The 20,349-nt window shown below is 38.6% G+C and overlaps 2 protein-coding genes across 2 annotated transcripts in view; both read right to left on the minus strand.

Annotated features, from left to right (window-relative positions):
* Positions 1-15,027, minus strand: part of LOC146470849 (tyrosine kinase receptor Cad96Ca-like) — a 98,421-nt gene extending 83,394 nt beyond the window's left edge. Inside the window, exon 1 of the mRNA XM_085121546.1 lies at positions 14,565-15,027. The gene's annotated coding sequence lies outside the window, so the exon portion shown is untranslated. The remainder of the gene's footprint in view (positions 1-14,564) is intronic.
* LOC146470852 (fibroblast growth factor receptor 2-like) overlaps positions 3,261-20,349 on the minus strand; it is a 38,556-nt gene continuing 21,467 nt past the window's right edge. Inside the window, exons 8-20 of the mRNA XM_085121593.1 lie at positions 19,916-20,197; positions 15,237-15,365; positions 15,079-15,094; positions 14,565-14,604; positions 13,590-13,908; positions 12,617-12,727; positions 11,981-12,171; positions 11,111-11,233; positions 8,434-8,504; positions 7,926-7,966; positions 5,891-5,987; positions 5,632-5,731; positions 3,261-5,015 (exon numbers count right to left, since the gene is read on the minus strand). Coding sequence (XP_084977719.1) covers positions 4,950-5,015; positions 5,632-5,731; positions 5,891-5,987; positions 7,926-7,966; positions 8,434-8,504; positions 11,111-11,233; positions 11,981-12,171; positions 12,617-12,727; positions 13,590-13,908; positions 14,565-14,604; positions 15,079-15,094; positions 15,237-15,365; positions 19,916-20,197 — 1,586 coding nt within the window. The 3' untranslated portion in view covers positions 3,261-4,949. The remainder of the gene's footprint in view (positions 5,016-5,631; positions 5,732-5,890; positions 5,988-7,925; positions 7,967-8,433; positions 8,505-11,110; positions 11,234-11,980; positions 12,172-12,616; positions 12,728-13,589; positions 13,909-14,564; positions 14,605-15,078; positions 15,095-15,236; positions 15,366-19,915; positions 20,198-20,349) is intronic.

The raw sequence follows: 20,349 nt of genomic DNA on the forward strand, positions 1-20,349 counted from the left end.
GATGATAATTACATAAAAATAGTTATTTCAGTTCAAATGTCGTATGCGACAATATGGCGGCCATTTTAGCGACTATATGTACAATGCCTGTGACCTTATGATAATAGGAAATAAAAAAGAGACCGGCCTAAGACATCGAGATATGGAGTAATTTTAAGGAGTAGTTTCGCAGGATATGTCGATTTTCATGTTGATAATTGCATAAAAATTGTTATTTGATTCCAAATGTCGCATTACATGACTTTATTATATCTCTCACTTAGTACGCGCGCTCTGATTGGTCAATTTTGCAGGCCGTATTCGTCAGTACGGCCCGCTGTCCGGCCCACTAAATTTGAAGATTTGGTGTAACGTTTTGTCGCCAACATGTCTCGTAAAGAAAATTTGATATTTACTAGAAAGAGTTGCGAACAAACAGAGAAAAACAACAGAAACCCGAAGAAAGTATGCCAAACAAATGTCAAACAAATGGCGAAGGACGAGCAAGCCGAGTAAGACGAATCAGGCTCGAGTCAAGAATTGGACGATTTTATTTTCTCTAAAAAATCTGAAAACACTGTGAAGAACACAAATTACGACTGGAAAAAAATTGAAACATTTTGTAAGGAGCAGAACAACGGAAGCCTTAATGTGAAAAACGTACCTGCTGATGCTCTTGACAAACTGCTTGGAAATTTTTTTAAAAATGTCCGTAAACAAAATGGTGGAGAGTACGAGCCAGATAGCCTTTCAAGTTTTCAAAGAAGCTTTCAGGGTCGCCTGAAAGAGTTAAAGCTGTCTTTCAATATCCTTAAACGGACGAAGAGTTTTGTCGTTCCAGAGAAGTATTGGCCGCCAAAAGAAAAAATTCATGTGAAACAAGGGCGAGGAAACAAGCTAAACGCTTGCCGTGAATTGACAAGCGAAGAAGAAGAAAAGTTGTTTGAGAGCGACGCTTTTGGTTGCCATAATCCCGGAAGCGCTCCAGCGCACATTATGGTGGTTCTTTTCACTCCACTTTGGATTCAGAGCCAGGGACGAAAGCCGGAAAATTTCAGGCTGGGGCAATTTGGAGCTGCACTGAATTGATCCTGAAACAGGCAGAGAAATCTTGGTTTGGCTGGCAGAAAGAGGGAGCAAGACTCGCCAAGGATTGGAAGGTTCACACTAGCGACATTTTAACCCGAAAATATTTGCCACGGGAACAAAGCAGTGCCCAGTCCGATATTTCAAGATTTTCGAAAGCCGTCGTTCTGAAGAAGCGAAAACCCCAACTTCCCCTTTCTTTCTGGCCATAAACCACAACGCTTGGCGTACTAAATCCACCTGGTACAAGGTGTCGCCTCTCGGCAAAAACCAAATCGGCCAATTCTTGATGAAAAGAGCCAAAAAAGCTGGCCTGCATGTAAGCTTGTGGAAGGAAACTTTCCAACCACTTGGTAGGAAAAACAAGCATCTCTTGTTTACTTGACGCTGGTATTCCAGAAAATTTCGTCACACAGTTGAGCGGTCAAAAGAATTTACAAAGGTTAAGCTCGTACAAGTCGGCCTTCCTCGCTCATCAACGACAAATGTCGGATACGCTTCGACAGCAAGTTCCTCTTCCAAGTTCAAGCGTTCACGAACCGGTTTTTCCTTTTAACCATAGCAGCAGTTCGTTGCAGTGTTCAGTTTCCAACCAGAGCAGTTTCAGTGTTCAAGCGATGCTGCACCATTCATTCGTCGCGTCGCCAACCATCGGACAATTTCAAACTGCGTATTTACTGTTCACCCGCGAGATCCATCCGGCAGAACTGAAGAAAATATAGCGAAGCGACCAAGGCTGGATGGCAGCAGCTAGAAAAACTTTTCCGATGTATTTCCTTCACATTTGTTATTACTGCATTCACATTTTGACATGTGCTGTAGAAAACACCGCCTTTTAGTTTTCAAGTAAACAAATATTTTGAGTGCTGTAAGTTCCTCACTCTTCCCAGCAGTTTTCGTCGGATAGCTCCTTCCTTAAGTGTTTACAAAAGACTTTTTCGGAGACATTTTCTTGTAAGTCTTCATGTTGTTCATGTAAATTAAACTTGTGAAACTGTTGGTTTTTGTACACTTGATTTTTGCAATGGTTGTATCGTGACAAGCAGCCAGTAAGATTAATTCGTGTTTTGGGATTTGACGCATGCCAATCATTTGTGGCAGTTGACCGTGCCGCTTGACTTCAACTAGTTTTCTTTGCAGCGCGCCGGATAAGCCTCAGAGGTATAATAAATATCTTACTAACCTCGTTTTCTCGGTACGTACTGTAAGTTACGGATCCTCGTTTTTTCCCCTATGATTTATGTCCCGCGCGCTTCGCGCTTGGGCCATAAATCAAAGGAGAAAAAAACTCGGTCCGTAACTTTGAGTACGGACCTCGAACTCGGTTAGTAAGAGGTATTGATGGCGGCCACTTTTCTCAATATGTATCACGTAAGTGACCTTTTACTTAAACAAAAGACTTATGCATGGGGCAGGACTGATATATCCAGAGACGGGATACCCATAATAAGAATATTCTGTGTAAAGGAAAACGATATCATTTGAGAACCGCTTAGGAGTTAATAAGGTAGACATTTTGCTTTTTATTTCGTGTTCATATACTAATTGCTAAGTTCTTTCTCAACTAAAATTGTGTGCTCATTTGTGTTATCAAACGGCCATTTGCACAGTTGTTTTTTTTGGTACATGTAATGATAAAAGGTAGGCTTCATGGCGGCTAATAAATAAAACAGTTTGCTTAAAATGTTACGCGAAACGAATTGGCACTATACTTTTAAAGGGTAAACTTGCAGCAGATGAATTGGCAGTTAATTATCAGCTTGAAGTATGTTACATATGCTTTAAACGAACCAATTGTTTTGCGGCAACACATTACAAGTTAATTTTTGACCTGTTTTCAAAACCACAGAACGCATTGCCGCATCAAAATGTTGCGTTAAAATTTATACACGCGAAATGTCGCGTTAAAATTGTCGTACGAAGTTGTCCAGTATAACTTGTGCATACTTTTTTTTTTCTACAGAGGAAGAGTGATCGATCTTTGTACGATTTGTAAGATACCAGGGATCCTTCAGTCTGTGCTCGAGGTATGAGGTATTTAGAAATAAAATTATACCCTTTCGCAGTTACCCTTCTTTTAAGTTAGAAGCGGAGATCCTTGTTGGCTTTTTTCAATCAAAAGAGAGCGTACCAAATGCTGATAACGACTAACTAATCACATGCCAGCTTTTGACCATGCGCCAGTCATGTTTTGGATTAGGTCAACGGTTTCAAAAAATATTAGAATCAGAAAAAAAATTCTCACATCAACATTTTTAAATTTAAGGTCCTTCTTAAACAGCTTTTATTTCATTGACACCTAAAATAACCAGTACTTTATACAATAAAAAATCTCCGCCTACAGTAATTTGCTTTTTATAGTCTGTCGCAAAGTGAGAGTGATTTCTCAATAAAAGTCAGCAAACGTCTTAAAAATATGAAATTTTGAAAACGTATGTACAGAGACTGAACGCAGTATACTGAATATAAAATTTTTACTAAAATACATTGTGGATGGCTTAGTCAGCCCAAATCTCCTTTATCTAAAGTATTTGTATTTCCTTGTCAGAAAAAGATGTTTATTATTATTTTAATACTAGTAAACATTTAGTACAAATTAATTACGCTTCACTCTCTTGCTCATAACTTTGTATTTTCACTAAATCACTTGTCATATTTTGCTGCGTGACATCCAGCTACAATCCTGGCGAACAGGTTCAGGACACTTGGACTTTTTTCTTTTTACTTAAAGACATGAAGGAGTGGACAGCACAAAAAAGGTGACGGCAACTTGGATTTTTGTGACCAGCGTGGCAAGTGATTCCTAACGTATTTTAAAACAAAATGTCATTAAGATTATCTTCCCGTCGTTGTGTCCAAGTCGTCGGTTTAAACAGAAGGATAAGGAGGTCAGTTTATGAAGAAAATGCGGTGCTGTGTCGGTGGGGAGAAGAAAAGAATGTTTGGTTTATCAACAGAGTTGAAAAGTGAGGGTAAATTGGCCACCGTAAAGAGATTCGTGCTGACGTTTCAAGCGTTAGTCATTCACTCTAACGAAGGGCTAACCCTCGAAACGTTAGCACTGTAGATTGTGCGGAAATGCAAACTTGTTAGCTGTCACGTTGTTCACACTAGCACATTTTGCCGTCTCCTTTCCTCTACTCTTTTGTTGCACTTGCTTGTTGTAGGCTTGGTCAGCGCTACAGTTCAGTGATCCCTAGCACTGACCAATAGGATGACAGCTCTGGCACAGAAATGGTCGAGGTAGAAAGTGCCGACAGGCCTGCGAACAGCCTTCCCTCCCTATTTTCCTCTCGTAATTGTCCCGCCCGTCCTGGTTCCTTTTTTCGCCACCACGTTTCGCAATTTGTCCAATGAATTTGCGTTAATTACGGATTGTTTCACAATATACTTCTGTATACTCCTCATTGAGCTAGTAATGAGAATTTCTGTACATATGGCTCCTGCCTGACGTTTTGACTTTGAGCACTTTCAAGCATGAAATCCTGAGTGCATAATTAAGGCTAAGTAAAGCAAACCAGGCTATTATTAATTTACAATTAAAGTATTGATGATGACCGAATACTGTGATACTCTAGTAGCATTTAGAGATTAGCTATCTACACCTTTACGCCACTTTTATGCATAAAAATCCGGGCCACGGTTGTTCAAAGAGCGGATAGCTCTATCCAGTGCATATATCGCTATCCAGTAGATAAAACTGTACTCCAACCAATACATTTTATCCATTAGATAGCGACTTATCCGCTAAATAATGTTATCCGCTCCTTGAACAACTGGGGCCAGATTTTTCTCAATCATTTCCGAACTGTAATGGTGTCAACATTTTTTTAATGACGTTTTACTGTAGTATCTACTGCTTAACCATTGCCAGGGAATGCTTCCTAAAACATGAAATCTTCGACATTCTCGTAGAGTTTCTTGTCATAGTCCTTCATTTTGATGAGTCTCTGTGAGCGGTAAGAGAACACAAGTTATAAATCAAGGTTTCTTAGTAAGTGTATGGCGCATGGCGGGACAACATTGACCAATATGATAAGAGAAAAAAAAACGAGTATTTGTGACATGTGTCCATGTGTACAGCTATTTCAGTTAACCTTGTCGGTTCAAAGCATAAAGCTAAAAGACAAGACCGAAAGTTTACGTGGGATTTTTATGAATAAATTCATCAAAATCAGTCATACCTGGAGAAAACAATAGGTTGTAATAAGCAGTACAATGACCTGCACGTGCAGGGATGATTTTGATGAAATTATTCATAAAAAAATAATCCCACAAAACATTGCGGTCTTGTCTTTTAGCTTGATTTTAATCCGACAACGTTAATTGAAATAGCTGTATACGTATGTGTAAATTTGAACAAGACGCTTGTGTAAGAATAAGACCGTAACAAACTGAATACTGCAGAATGTTTGTCAAGTAAAATACAATTCTGATCATTTATTACGTAATCTTTTGGCCAGCTCCCACGAGTCTCCCACAAGCTGGGCCGCACCAGTGGAGAATAGTGGCTCCCTCTCTGTTTATTTAAATTTTGTTTATTTGTTTAGGTTTGTGTTAATTTACCTTGTGCTGGTTTTCCATTCGTTTTAACTCGCTTCTTAGACCTTCAAACGTTGGGCGATCATCGGCATCTTCTTGCCAGCAATTTAACATTACCTGGTATCTAGACATTAAGAAAAATTAATAAAACAAAATTGCAGACAGACAAAACAAATTAAAATAAAAACACCACCAACAACAAAACAAAAGAGAAGTAAAAAGAGTTTTGTTCCCTGCGCTGTTGAAGACAAAGTGAGGAAGTACCACTCAGTTTAAAACTTACAGGGCGTCATCTAAGTGATTCGGTTTCGGCATCCGGTAGCCCTGCACCAGCAATTCGGCCAACTTCCGGGCATCTGTTCGTGGATAAGGTGATCCACCTAAATGCACACATAACAACAATTTACAAATTTAGTCGAGTTCTTAATTGAATAACATTCTTTTTCTTAGGATAAGAATTCGTTTGCAAGAATTTATAACATCTGATGTTTCACAAATACTCTACTCAGGTTTGCTATTTATCAAATTATAAACAGCTTAAAATGATATAACTTCACCGGGCATAACTTTAGGTTTGCAGGCGAATTTTATCACTAAGTTGCTTTTCGTTACCAACAATATTTGTCGCTGAGATAGTTAAGGTTACCCGGTACCTTCAGAGGTGTCTTCAGAGGTGTCTCGCGTCCAAGCGATGTAGCGCGTCCGGTTTAAACTGTAGATACCTGAACCCTTATATCAAATTAAAGCTTACAGAGCTAGCTATCCAACTAAACCAACAATTTTTAAATAAAATGAATTGCCGAATTTTTAGCGCTGATTTTTCGAATAAAATTTTTTCACTTGGAGGAGCCACTTCAAAGCGCTAAAACGCAAAGGGAATTTATTCCTTTGCCTTCAAATTTGGACAGCAGCTAGTTTAACATATGAACAACAAAAACGTGTCTGCGAATTTTTTTATTTCGAAATATTTTTTCTCCAAGAGCGATTTTTGTGTGATAACTCCACATTTTTTAAAACCAATTTCGAAAATGTTCTGTAACTTTTCACTGGAATTGAATATGCCGAAACGCAGATACGTTTTTTTAGCGCTTTGGGTCCGGAAACTGAGGAGCAAATTAAATTAGCGAAAAACAAAATTCGCCTTGACTTGTAACTTTGGAAAGGTGAATCGGACGCTCGCATTTAGAGGACGTGAAAAATTCAACGATTCATTTTATTTCAAAATTTTTGGTATAGTTTGATAGCCAGCTCTATAAGCTTTAAGAGCGGATGTCTGTAAATATCAACCAGAGGTGTGCAATAGCGAAAAATTCAAAATTCTCAAAAAAATTCACAACATAGCCCACGGTAAACTATTGCAAGAAATATATGTTTTGCTTCAATCCGATAATTATTTTTGATGTGAGGCTATGATCTTGAATTCACCGCTCCTGAACCGGGTTTTCAGTGTCTGACATCACATGTTGCGAAGACCTTGTTTTAAAAATCAAACCAGTTTTGTTCCAAACAAAAAACATCCAGTCTGATAAAGTACATAATTATGGACATCATGAATGGTATGTTACTCATCTGAAGTGAAACTTAAATATTTAGGAGATTTTTCAATATTTACAATTTTTTAAGCGATTTCTCGTGATGCCAAATTGACAAATTTGCGAGGCTAAAATCATCAACTGGTACATGGCATTGAGGATAAAAATTTACACCACGTGAAAGAGCATCATTTCTTCTTATAAAATCCGCTCTCAAAACTATGGGCAACACAGAAGGAAATTTTTGAGGCCGCGAATTACAAGTAGTACTTTAGTGAAATTTGAGCTCTTCGCTATTGCACACCTCTGGTTGATATTTACAGACATCCGCTCTTAATTTGATATAGGGGTTTGGGTATCTACAGTTTAAACCGGACGCGCTACACTGCTAGCTTGGACCCGAGACACCTCTGAAGATCCCGGGTAACCTTAAGGTTCTGGAAACCAAATAAACGATATTTAATATGACGAATTAAGTGGGGAACGTGAGCATCCGAGGGTAAAATGCATGGGGCCCTTTTTTGAAAGCCAAGATTAAGCCTTTTTGCCTACAGTTGCCAAAGCTTTTATCCGTAGAATTAGACTTAAACCAGTGCGATTACTGCCTTATACCCCAAACTTTTTTGTTGTTAACCCTTCTACCCAAAATATTTTCCAAGTCATCTTTCTACCCTAAAAAGCTTTAAAACGTCTCACTGATAATTTAGTTATGAATGCGATGAAACTCGAAATACTTGAAATACTGAGAACAAAAGGTTATCGCATTAAAGAGCACCTCAGACTTACCTATGGTAAAGATCTCGTAAAGTACAACTCCGAAACTCCAGCTGTGTTAAAGAAGATCGTTGTGAGTACAGTATATCGATATAAAACTCCAAGTCAGAGACAAGGTTTTAGCCATTGACATAGAAAAAATATTGTTGTTGAATGAAAGCAATAAAAGACTTACAGATAAAAGAGATGGACTACACATTTGCTTCAATTTTAACCCTATATTAATGAAATACAGACTATCGGAAAATAATACTGAAAAGGAAGAGATGCTACGTTTAACGCGTTCCAAACTAAAATGTGTACTTCTGTCATGATAGTGTACCACTTTCCTACATGAATGTAGTTTAAAACATGAAGTTAAAGTAGCATAAAGCACATTTTTTCGCAAACAGTTTTTGTCCTTTCAACAAGATTTTCAAGAAACACTTAAATTATTTAATCTTTTTTTTTTTTGCAAATTAAACAAAAGTAAAAGAATCGTGGGCCCAAACATATTTAAATAACCTTTAGCCCTACTTACACATCACTCTTTGTAGTATAGCGTCCGTACATGAGTGCTTCATAAGCAGTCCATTTCACCGGGATTCGTCCCTAAGTTGGCATAGATATATCAAAAACATTAATGTAAGTGATAGCTAACGCATTAATAGCGTCTTGCCCTAACTTTTAGTGATCTTTCAGTACGACAGAAATATATCATTTTTTTTTTGCACTTTCACCCCATCCAATGCTTCCTTGGAAAACAAGCATCCTCTAGTGCTACACTGAAGCCTGGTTTGTATCTCTATCCCTAAGAATGAGAATGTATTGAAGATAAAAGCCAGAAATTTCTGTTCCTAAAGTACGGACTGTATTTGAATACATCATTTGCTGCTACTGCTCCTGCTTCTAGGTTTAATGATTTATTTATTACAGGGGCGTAGCCAGGATTTCTTGGAGGGGGGGTTCCAAATTGGTTCGAACGAAAACGGTTGGTCTAAAATCCTTACATTACGTACGTAGAACACTTTGGCGTTTACGCTACGCAAACAGAAGACGCCTTGGTTGCCGTTCAGCGAACATGTTTATCACTTCTTCGATATTTATGTCTCGGTGGTAATTGATGTTCATCAACGCCAGCCCAGACTCTCGCTCGCTTGAAATGGTCAACCTCAGCTATGTTTTTAACCTTCTTCGTGTACTGAATGAGCGCTCACATTCAGCTGACGTTATCGGCAATGTGCACAAAATGCGGATCAAGGTGTGGATGTTAGGAAAGAACTTTCGATGAACTGCACTGGTGGGAAGGTCGGCATCCTCAGTGCTACACCACTTTCTCTTCCATCGCAGGGGCTCAACATCAACCACATGAGGAGAAGGAAGGTCGTTCTCATAAAACTCCAGCGCTGCTTCAATGTCAGGATTTCTGTCTCGCCGAGGGCTACCAGCTCAGGAAGAAGATTAAAGAGGCTGGACAAGACAGCATCATTAGTAGGATTGAAGTATGTTTTCATCTCTGATTGTAGATGGTCTAGAAGGGAAATAGCAACTGCCCTCTTATAGTAATCAGCTGGTGTCTGGGCTGGTACATTGTCGCGATGCTGCTGCTGATTGGTCCGGCGTGGGATGGAAGGCACAACACCTACATTTTCCGCGGTAGTGACCGCCAGATCGAACCAATCGGTCCAGATGTCTTCGATGTTGTCTCGGATGTCCTGGAGATCGTCCGTGACATTATTACTGTTAGTGTATGCCTCGTAGACATCTAGATCTCTCTTCTGAAGTTTTACACTCAAGGTTTTAAGGACAGGAATCCCAGCTCTGCTCATGTCTCCGAAAATGCAAGTGAAACGCAAATATATACCACAATGACGTTCACTGTACTTATTGTAAGCATAGAACAAAACGCAGAATTTCAGGAATCGAGAGTCCATTATACTCTGCTGGGATAAAATCACTGTTAAAAATAGGAGGGGGGAGGGGGGGGGTTCCTGGACGCGAGAGGGGGGGGGGGGGGGTTCCGGAACCCCTGGAACCCTCCCCTTGCTACGCCCCTGTATTATATAACGACCAAAATAATACATTTTACGGTGTACCAATTTACTACAGTGTTTCACGGTTTGATAATAACTTTTGCAACATTTAACAGTGATTGGACGAGGTTGGGCAAAATATTGTGATTTGTCAGTGGCGAGCAGATCAATTATTTGCCAAAGCCAAAGGCAGAGGCAAATAAGTGATCTGCGAGACACTGACAAATTACAATATTTTGCGATAACCCAGTTAAAATAATCGTTTTATCATTCGATCACTGAGTTTGCTTTTCATAATTTTGATCAACTAAAGATGTCAAATCACCCTCTGGCAGCTCAGGGTTGCTTTTGTAGTTGTTGTTCTTCATTTTGACTTCCACTCCTTAATAATAATAATAATAATAATAATAATAATAATAATAATAATAATAATAATAATAATAATAATAATAATAATAATAATAATAATAATAATAATCAGGCAAGTAAAAACTAGCTATATTATGTTCCGACGTTTCGGCGACGTCATGACGCCATTCTCAAGGAATGAATAATATAAGCGAGTTTAACGGAGTAAGATATTAGATTAGCATAATGGAGTAATCTAAATAAATACTTTTGCGCGGATCGAATCTGTTTGTACATTCAAGCGTGGTCTTAATTGTTCATGTTCATGTTCATTCGTGGTCTTAATTGTTCATTGTTTATTGGTCTTAAATGTACAGCATTTCGTTAATCAAATTTGTTTCTCATTTTTTCAGTACTTTGAAACAGCTAAGGAGGTCTTCAGGCACTGCGCTCGCGTGATCGTTATCATAATGTTTCCGCACAGAGGATTAAGTGCTGTTGTGGCCCTGGTTGTGAGTTAATTATTATTATAAAACATTAATAATAATAATAATAATAATAATAATTAATAATAATAATAATAATAATAATCTTTATTAAGGAAATTTTTTTACAAAATGTGGTTTTCGAAAAGGACCTCAAAGGTTAAGACTAGAATGTATCCTTAAAATCAAAAGAAAACAAAGAAAGATATATAAATAAATACATTTCACTGATATTTACTCGCAGTTAAAAAAAATCGTCCTTTAGTACATATTACAGAGCTGGTAGCCCGAAAGCGTAAGTTCCCGTTGTATAAGGGATCGTGAATTATCATTAAGTAAAAGCAGCACAAACCTTTGTTTTTCTTTCGTAAATATTTTCCTGTTGCACATCCCTTGCCATTCCAAAGCCTGTCACTTTACACGTTTCTCCTTCTCCAACCAACACATTACGAGCAGCAAGATCTCGGTGGATGATCTAAAAAAGTTAATTACCTTATTTTAGTCTAGAAAGGAGCTTCCTTGACTTGATGGTAAGTCGAAAATTATTGAAAATGCTATAATTTAAAATTGGGAATGACGTCACAAGGTCTTAAATCCGCCATCTTGAAATCTGCTGCCCTGTATTTGTTGGGGAATTATCTAGGTTAAACCATCTAAAGTAACATGTTAATTCGGGCTGTTTTCCGTCAGGTAAATTTAACAATAATTAAGAGGAAGAGACTACTATGAAAATTTTTTTCAATCTATTTTCGTTTGCGTTGCTATTTTAATGTCGACATCTTATTGGTCAGTTAGAGTGACGTTATTTAATTTTAAAGTCAATGGCGGATTATAATTTTCCAAAATAGCATGGCGCGAACTAAAAAAAGATTGAAAATAATTATCATGGGGCACAGGGATTCGCTCTCTTACCTTATAGTCTCTTGTTAAGAGGAAATAAAAATCGAGAATTGGAAATAAATAGGTAAATGGCTACGTATATAAGGAATGCAAAGTTCAGTCCTATGACAGACACAAGGCAGTGAGATTAATATTAAGTAGACAAAATAAAAGCAAACGAAAAAGCAAAAAATGAAACTATTAAACAAAATTTCGATTGTGGGAAACTTTCATAGCCTGGTGATTGCCTTTACATAAGTTTGATGATTCTCTCATTCGAAGTCATTGAGGCACTTTGGATCTGTTATGATTAGAAATTGGTCTTTTTGATAAGCCAACTTACATTTCTTGAAGACAAATAACTCATCCCATCAGCTACTTGCCAGGAGAACTTCATTAATTGCAGCGAAGTGAGACTTGTTTGCGGCTTAACATCCGGGTCTTTATAGTAGGTATCATTTAATCCACGGCTCTTTCTCAGGTAACCCAGGAGATCGCCATACGGGACATATTCAACGATAACAAGTATAGGATCTAAGACGTTAAGAATATCATGGAAATGAAAAAAGATTTTATAATAATATTTCCACAATTGCGTTTAGGACGAATTCGTTTAGGAATAACACAACATGCGAACCAAAAAATTTCCAAAAGAACAGAAATTCTGAAAACAGCATAATCTTGAAACAGGATGTACACTTGACGGCCGAAATACCTTAGCTCGCAGTGTAAACCAAAAGTCTAGGAGTCTCCATCAGACGCTAGCAGGTGCATCTATTAAAGCTATTAGAATCCACTTCTGTTGTTGTTATGGACATATGATTTCGATTTTAGCCGTTGTGGAAAGATGAGGCCAACAGTCTTTTCTTGAGAAAACACAAACAACGTTGCCACTGGACTAGATATTGGAGGCTGGTGGAGAGGGTCTGACGTTTTTATACTTAGAAAACAAACGTTTAAAATAACTTATTATTTTTACCCGATTCAGTGACGCATCCAAGCAGTTTAATGACGTGTGGATGAGGCTTAAGCGTCTTCATCACTTCAAGTTCTGATAACAAGTCCTTCTTGTCTGTCTCTCGAGCTTTAGCTACAAGTTTCAGGACAAATTTGTGACATGAATTTTCTCAAACTCATTAATAATTTAACACGATAAAACAAAGAAAATAACCACCGTGACCGTGGTTTGGATATGTGATCCTAATTGCAATAAAAAATATTGCCAACTTTAGCCTTAAATTTCTCCAAGAATCATTGCTCATTTGAGAAGCCATATCAAACACTCGAAAGTGTGTTTCATCAATATATCAAATACGAGGATACATCAGATATTCAAACACTGAGAAGTAGGTTCAAAACACGAGGCGTAGCCGAGTTTTTTTAAACGACTTTGAGGTGTTTGGATATCTGATGAAACACACTTTCGAGTGTTTGATATGGCTTCTCAAATGATCAATGATTCTTGGAGAAATTCAAGGCTAAAGTTGGCAAAATTTTATGGTAATTAGGATCACGTATCCAAACCACGGTCACGGTAGTGATTTTCTTTGTTTTCTCTTGATGAATTATTAATGAGTTTGAGAAATAATAATAATAATAATAATAATAATAATAATAATAATAATAATAATAATAATAATAATAATAATAATAATCTTTATCAAGTAAATCATTTTCACTAATAAGTGATTTACAAAAAAGTCCTTGAAAATAAAAAAAAGGACAAAAAAAAAAGAAAATTAAAGACTAATATAATAGATTAATCTTACATCAAAGATTATAGAAACAATGTCTTTGTCCATTCTCGGTTGAATGATCTTTTGTCCTTTTCGTCTTAATATAACATCTTAAAGAAAAATCATAAAAAACTCTAAATCAAAATTTACCTGTATAACGCTATTTGCATCCTATGCGAGATATAGATGACGTGCTGTTACAGTGTAATGTATTACCTTTCAGCATTTTTACAGCCACTGTTATAGTTCCTTCCCTCCCTTGCAGCTCTGAAGCCTTTCCCTGAGCGACTTGCCCAAACGCACCTTGTCCAATCACCTTTTCAATAACCACACTTTCCCTTGAAACTTCCAAAGATCGAGTGGCTGGATGCAGCGGTGCATATTCATTTATCTCCAAGTAAGGCGATGTCTCGGTTGCCTCCGCTCCTTCAGGTCTTCCTTGGGAATCTGTGACTTCCCTCAATTCCATGTAATGTCTAGGGGCAGGAACGTTAGCGTTGTCGGCATCGTTCCTTTCAGTTTCAATGCCCACGTTCTGCGATATCGATGGAGGTAGTGTATCAGTGAAGCTGGTTTGATTTTTGAAAGGTTGCTATTACTTAATTAAAAATAAACTCACAAGAAGGGAAGGAAACACCACCAGTGAAAACGTCATCGTCCTCGTCAAAGTTTAGCCATCGACGAACATTCAAATTAAAGGTTGAAATGAATTTTCAATGCTTAATTAGAGTGCTTACTTTACAACCCAAAATTTCACGACCAGCACCTGAACGGGGCTCTATTCCTGTACGGAAAGCTCTAGAATAAGATAACCGACTCTAAAATAAAAACCAGAGACAAGACATTCTAAAGCGACATAGACACCAGCGAATACAAGGATTAAAGCCACTTTAAAGTAACACAATGAAACCACACGTATCTCATTAAAACTGTCACCAAAAATGCCACGTTTACAAAATGCTCTCCAGAGAGGAAATTTTTGAAAACGCCGTTCCGTGTTCTCATGATATCTTTTGACACCACTATAGGTTGTATTTAACGGCCATCGTTTTCGAGTCAGTTTTCGGTTCCGTTTTCATCGGATACTTGTGGAAGGCAGTCAAAACGAGACAAAAAAAAAATTGGTGACCTAAGTTTATCATTGAGACGATATTTTTGATGCATGATATCTTAGGTACAGAGAAAGCTTACAAAATGAGATTCTTGAATCCCTTCTGGCTTTTGGTCTTGTCTGAAAGGAAAACATAATCAAGCCACTTTGTAACCATTTTCCTTAACTCTACTTCAAATTTCAGCCACGTAACTCACTTGTACAAACTATTTTAAACACCAATTCAAACAGAAGCCGCGTATTAGTTTCTAAAGATCTCTACGGTTGTTATCAATCCAAGATACTTTAAAGTATCTTTTAATGTTTTAAATGTTAAAACATTAGAAGCGCAGACCATTCCCAAGAAATATACCACTCATCATTTTTAATGTTCACGTGTACCAAGGAGGAAGAACAATTTCATTTACTTGAGGGTTTGTAGCCGAGACTTTAAGGGTCTGCAAGTCAGGCCCTTAAACTACTTTTTCCTTAAAAGACTTGTATTGTAAAGCAGTAACAATAAAATATTGAAAAGAGTGCGAAGATTCTAAAAAAAATTAAGATTTGTGACCGAAAGAAATAGTATAATCCAAGAGATCAACTATGATCACTTACCGATCATTTCTTTTATCTGGGAGGTAAAACAAATAAAGATCAGTTATAACGTAATTGAGTTCGTTACGCACATACAAATGCAATAATTTAAAACCTATGATAAGTTACTGCATTAAATGATTCACTACAGATAAATGTTTTTGTTCCAATACACTTACGTCTCCGATGCTGTATAATAAAGTAAACTATAAAAGAAATGAACATCAATGCCAAGACTGCAATGACTGGGCCATAGATGACATCTTTATTGACCTTTGCTGGTTCAGAGGGAGCAGATGTTGAGAAACCTGCATTTGGGAGAAAAAAGGGAGAAGAAACATTCATTGATCTTCTTGGTTGTACATGTCACCAACGAGAGAAAATATTTATAACAAGGAACAGCTACAAGTAAAGTTATGTGAAGGGCACCGTTACCGTGCAAGCAAAGGCCCCTCGATTTTCCTAGATAAGTCGACTTTTCTAGAAAGATCGAAGGGCCTCTGTTTGCAGGGTAGGGCACCGTATACACTGATGTTCTCATGAGACTGTCCGGTCTGTAGTTATGGAACGATCTATTGTTCATCGATGGACGCGTGGGTCTAGTTAACACACACCAGCTAGAGACGAAAAAGCATACAGCTTAAATTCGTTTAAAGAAAAAGTGTCACAGAGTTTTGATACCATTTCAAAATCCACAACTCTTTTATCTTTTAACAAAAACCTAAAAGTATTGGCCCAGTTTGCAATGGATTGCAGGAGAAAGGGAATATCGGATACAAGCTGCCGAGATTAGAAATGGAATCGGATCACACAAAAAGAGGGTACCCTGGAAACGACGCGAAGACAGCGCTAAATCGTTTGTGTCTACTACTGGAGGTGTGGGAATGAAGATTCAATGGTGCAAGCTCTGTGGTCACAGTCATCCGATTTGGCACTGCGACGTATTTAAAGGAAGACCAGTACAGAGACGATGGAAACTGCTAAGCGCCTAGGTCTCTGCTATAGATGTCTGCGTCACGATCATCTTGGAAACACGTGTCTTAGTAACAGACAGTGCAAAATCGATGTTTGCAAGGATACTCTCATCCCCGACTACTTCATTTAGAAAGAGCTCCTTTGAGTTCCTTTGCAACGAGAATTACAACGCGGAGGTTCAGACGGAACAAGTCCTTAACCACCAGTGGAAAAAACAACGAAACAAAAACAGCCTCTCAGAAAAGCAGAGAGGGTACCAGTAATGCTAATCAGACGCGTTTAAGCCAAGAAAGTGCAATTTCCCAGACCACGGCGGGGGAACCAAGTACACATACAGCCACAATGGAAACAGCACAGACGCGTGAAAAGGTTGTCGCGTTTCAGACGTTTCCGTTAATTCTGAAGAATGGAAACAAAAGAATCCTCGTGAACTGTCTACTTGACGAGGGAAGTGACACAACAAGAGGTCGAAAGGAACTAATCACCGTTAACGTCGCGGAAGATCAGAAAGTGAATTTTGTGTCAATGACATTTCAAGTCGAATGGCAGAGTATCGACGGCAAAGTGAATCGAAGATTTGTGAAGGAATGAAAGCCATCAACTGGGTGAACATAAAACACAAATGGTCACACCTTAACGTAAATACCTTTCCACAGCTTGCCCGAAGAGGAACCATCGATGTCGTTCTTGGAGCAGATAATCATGAACTGATGACCATGATAAAAGAATTTGCGGGAAAATGAAACCAACTGAGTGCGAGGCTCTGCCCGCTAGGATGGACTGCGATCGGACGGATAGACAAAGAAGACTTGGTGGGTGAGCACCACAACGCACTTATCAGAACCTTCCGCATTCAGCAGTCAGAGGAAACTTCTGCCTTACAAGATGACGACTTAAACGACACACTCAGAAAGGTTTTGGACCTAGAGGACGTTAGAATCATATCTTCTAAACCACAGCTCTCTCTCCAGATGAGTAAGCAGCGTGAGAAATAAAAGGTTAGTGAATCAAGAGTATTTGATGGGAAACGCTATCAAGTCGCAGTTCCTTGAAAAGAAGAAAGACCCCGCCTGGTCAGCAACCGGCCACTAGCAGAAAGGCGACTACAACAAGTCAAGCGCAAACTGGCTAAGGACGGAAAGATAGCAACTGCTTATTAGCAAGTTATTGATGAGTATTTACAAAAGAACTACATTCCACGCATTCCATCCACTATGAGAAGGTCCGAAGCTGAATGGCCGTTACCTCACTTTCCAGTTATTTGACCAGACAGAGCTACAGCGAAGGTCAGGATCGTGTTTGATGCCTAGGCCAGATACCAAGGAAGAAGTCAACACGGAGACTTTACCAGGCCCCAAGTTACAAAGTAACCTCTTTGATATATTGGTAAGATTCAGGAAGCAGTTAGTGGCCCTCGCTGGTGACGTCAGTCAGATGTATCATCAGTTGGTACTACAGCCTGTCGAACGACCTTTCCACAGATTCCTTTGGCGAAATCTCGACTCGAGTAGAGCCAGAAACGTAGAGTTTCATCGATTTGTATTTGGTGGATGCTACTGTCTGTTTTGCGCTCAGTACGTTTGGCAGCAACACGCACGTGACCACAAAGATCAGTATCCTTTAGCGGCGGAAGCAGTAAAAAAGAACTGCTATATGGATGACCTGATGCCATCCGTTACTGAAGAGTGTCAACGAAGCCAAGAAGATGAGGAAACAAATTGCTGAGTTAAGAGACAAGGCTGGATTCCATGTTCGAAAATGGATTTCACATCGACCTGAAGGAATCGAAGAAATTCCAGAACAAGAACGAGCCGCTGAAATAGATTAGAGGAAGGCGGAGTTTCTAGTAACGAAGACACGAGGCGTTTTGTGGATCGCTAAAGAAGACAAGTTCTCGTTCCGGTATTTAGCCCCACGAGACGAGTTCATACGACGATCTTTGATCCCCTTAAGAGGGAAATTGTTGATGCAGGTAGCGTGGAAAGAAGCTGTAACGTGGGATGAAGTTCTACCGCCTTCCTTGGTGAAGAAATGGCAGACGTGGTTTGGAGAGTTATCCGATCTCGTAAGAATCAAGATTCCGCGGTGCCTGAAAGACTCCCAGAGCAAAGACTGACAGAGAATGACAGTTCACACGTTTATTGACGCGTCCAAGAAAACTTACGCAGCAGCGGTTTACGCCCGATACAAGTTTGAAGACGGATGCATTGGCACCCGTTTGATCACAGCAAGAACAACGTTTGCACCACTCAAAGCACTAAGTATTCCCCGTTTGGAGCCTATGGGACCAGTAATTGGTTTGCGATTAACCAGAAAAGTGTGTGAGGCTCTTGGAGTTCAATGAAACAAAGCAACCTGCTGGGTTGATAGCTGCAACGTCGGTTATTGACAAATTCGAAACGTCAAACCGTTCGTTGCACATCGAGGAGGAGATATACATGAAAGATCCAACCCACACCAATGGGGTTACGTTCCTAAAAAGTTAAAGGATATGACAGAAGCAAAGTACTTAAAAGTAAATTTGCCAATGTTAGTTCTAACTTGTGGTCGGTGGAAATTAAGCTTGGTGGAATTTCTAGTGTTATAAGAGTGGACAGTTGTTGTAGGTATTAAAAATTATGGAAGATTGCTGGAACAGTTGATGGATTGTTATACAATTTAAATGCCAGTGAGCAGATTTTGAATCTAACAACATTTTAAAATTTTAAAATTTCAAGGATTTGCAGCAGAAATGGACCCATGCATTAAGTTCAAATAAAATTGTATCCTTTCTTTCCTGCTAGTGAACGCCAGGCTTCAGTGCACCCTATCCGGGACAATAATCACAGTAATTTTCTACTGGCTGAGATACATTATACATAGGAGGAAAATGTTCTTCTCACACATAAATGGTCTAGGTACACTCTTTATAATTTGTCCGCGATGATCCGACTTTTCAACTTAACCCACCTGGGATTTTAGTTTAAACTTTAACGCTCAAATTCCTATCAATATACAGAGTGGGTATTATGTCTGAAACTTAGAGCTTCGGCCCATAAGATTACATTTTGTGATCCAAATCTGTAATTTGATGAATCACGTTACTATATACATATATATGTACCTCTACCCAAAAGCTGAAACAACTGAAGTGACTTATGGGTGGTTTTTACTCTCTGTTTAAAGAAAATCAACCAGCCACACATCAAGCCGACTTGTTTTGTTTTTGTGTCTTGATTTTTAGTAGAAGTCAAATCACCATATCCAGACCTTTAGGCCAGAATATCGATACAACACTGCATTTCTTAAGATGATAACCCATCACAAAGCCAATTGACAGTACTGGTGGAATGTATAGATTTCTAAAAATAAGGATTCTAAAGCCAAATCATCACCACACTCAAAAAGTCAGACAGTATCTTTAGTTATTAATAAATTAAAACATAAATTTGTTAACTTTTTCTACAACAATATTGAAATACATGTAACTTCTTGTCCAAAAATGTGTTAAATTAAATAGACAAAGCAGTTTCCTCAAATTCATGCTAACGAGCCGTAATCAAATGCTAATGATACATACATGTTTGGAATCAGATTTCAAGAGTCAAGATCAATGTGACTCAAGATGATACAATAATTAACAATCATAGGCAATGTTGCTGCTGATGATGAGGGTGATGGTGACAGTGATGAGGACAATGACGGTGGTGATATGGGTACAAAGTGACTTTGTTAAATCCATTGACACTGTCATTAATATATTTTTAACGTTTTTCATCACCGTCATCATTTCGTAAGGCAGCGTGAATGACCTAAAGCATATATGTTCCATTCTTTTATTCCTAAATAATCAAGAAGAACCGCTTGTTTAATTACCATGGAACTTTGGCAACCAATTACTTACGCTTAATCGACAGTTGTGCACTTGCAGGAGGTCCATCTCCCAACGAATTTGTTCCAATACATGAATACCACCCTGTATCCAACTGAGAAACTGCACTTTTTTGAAATATTATTGTTGTACATCCACTGCAACTTTCTCCTGGAATGTCGACACCTTTGAACTGCCACTTTTGCGCTGTGGTTGGTGGATTGCCAATTGTTTTACAAGAAAACGTAGCTGTTTCCCCCTTTCCCAGGGTGGTATTTTGAGGATGATCAGCGGGAAATTGAACAACTGGTCGATCTGAAAAGAAAATTCAAAGTATAGTTGAGAAGTACATGTAAAGACTGAGAGAAATAAGAGTAAAGGGGCGACGGGGAGCTTTAGGACAGTGCCTCTTCTTGGTACAGCGTAACTGCACACACGTTCTTCGCAACTCAGGTCCAAGAACCTCT

The sequence above is a fragment of the Pavona decussata genome, unplaced genomic scaffold (assembly GCF_977016875.1).
Source record: "Pavona decussata unplaced genomic scaffold, jaPavDecu1.1 SCAFFOLD_110, whole genome shotgun sequence".
Taxonomy (NCBI): Eukaryota; Metazoa; Cnidaria; class Anthozoa; order Scleractinia; family Agariciidae; genus Pavona; species Pavona decussata.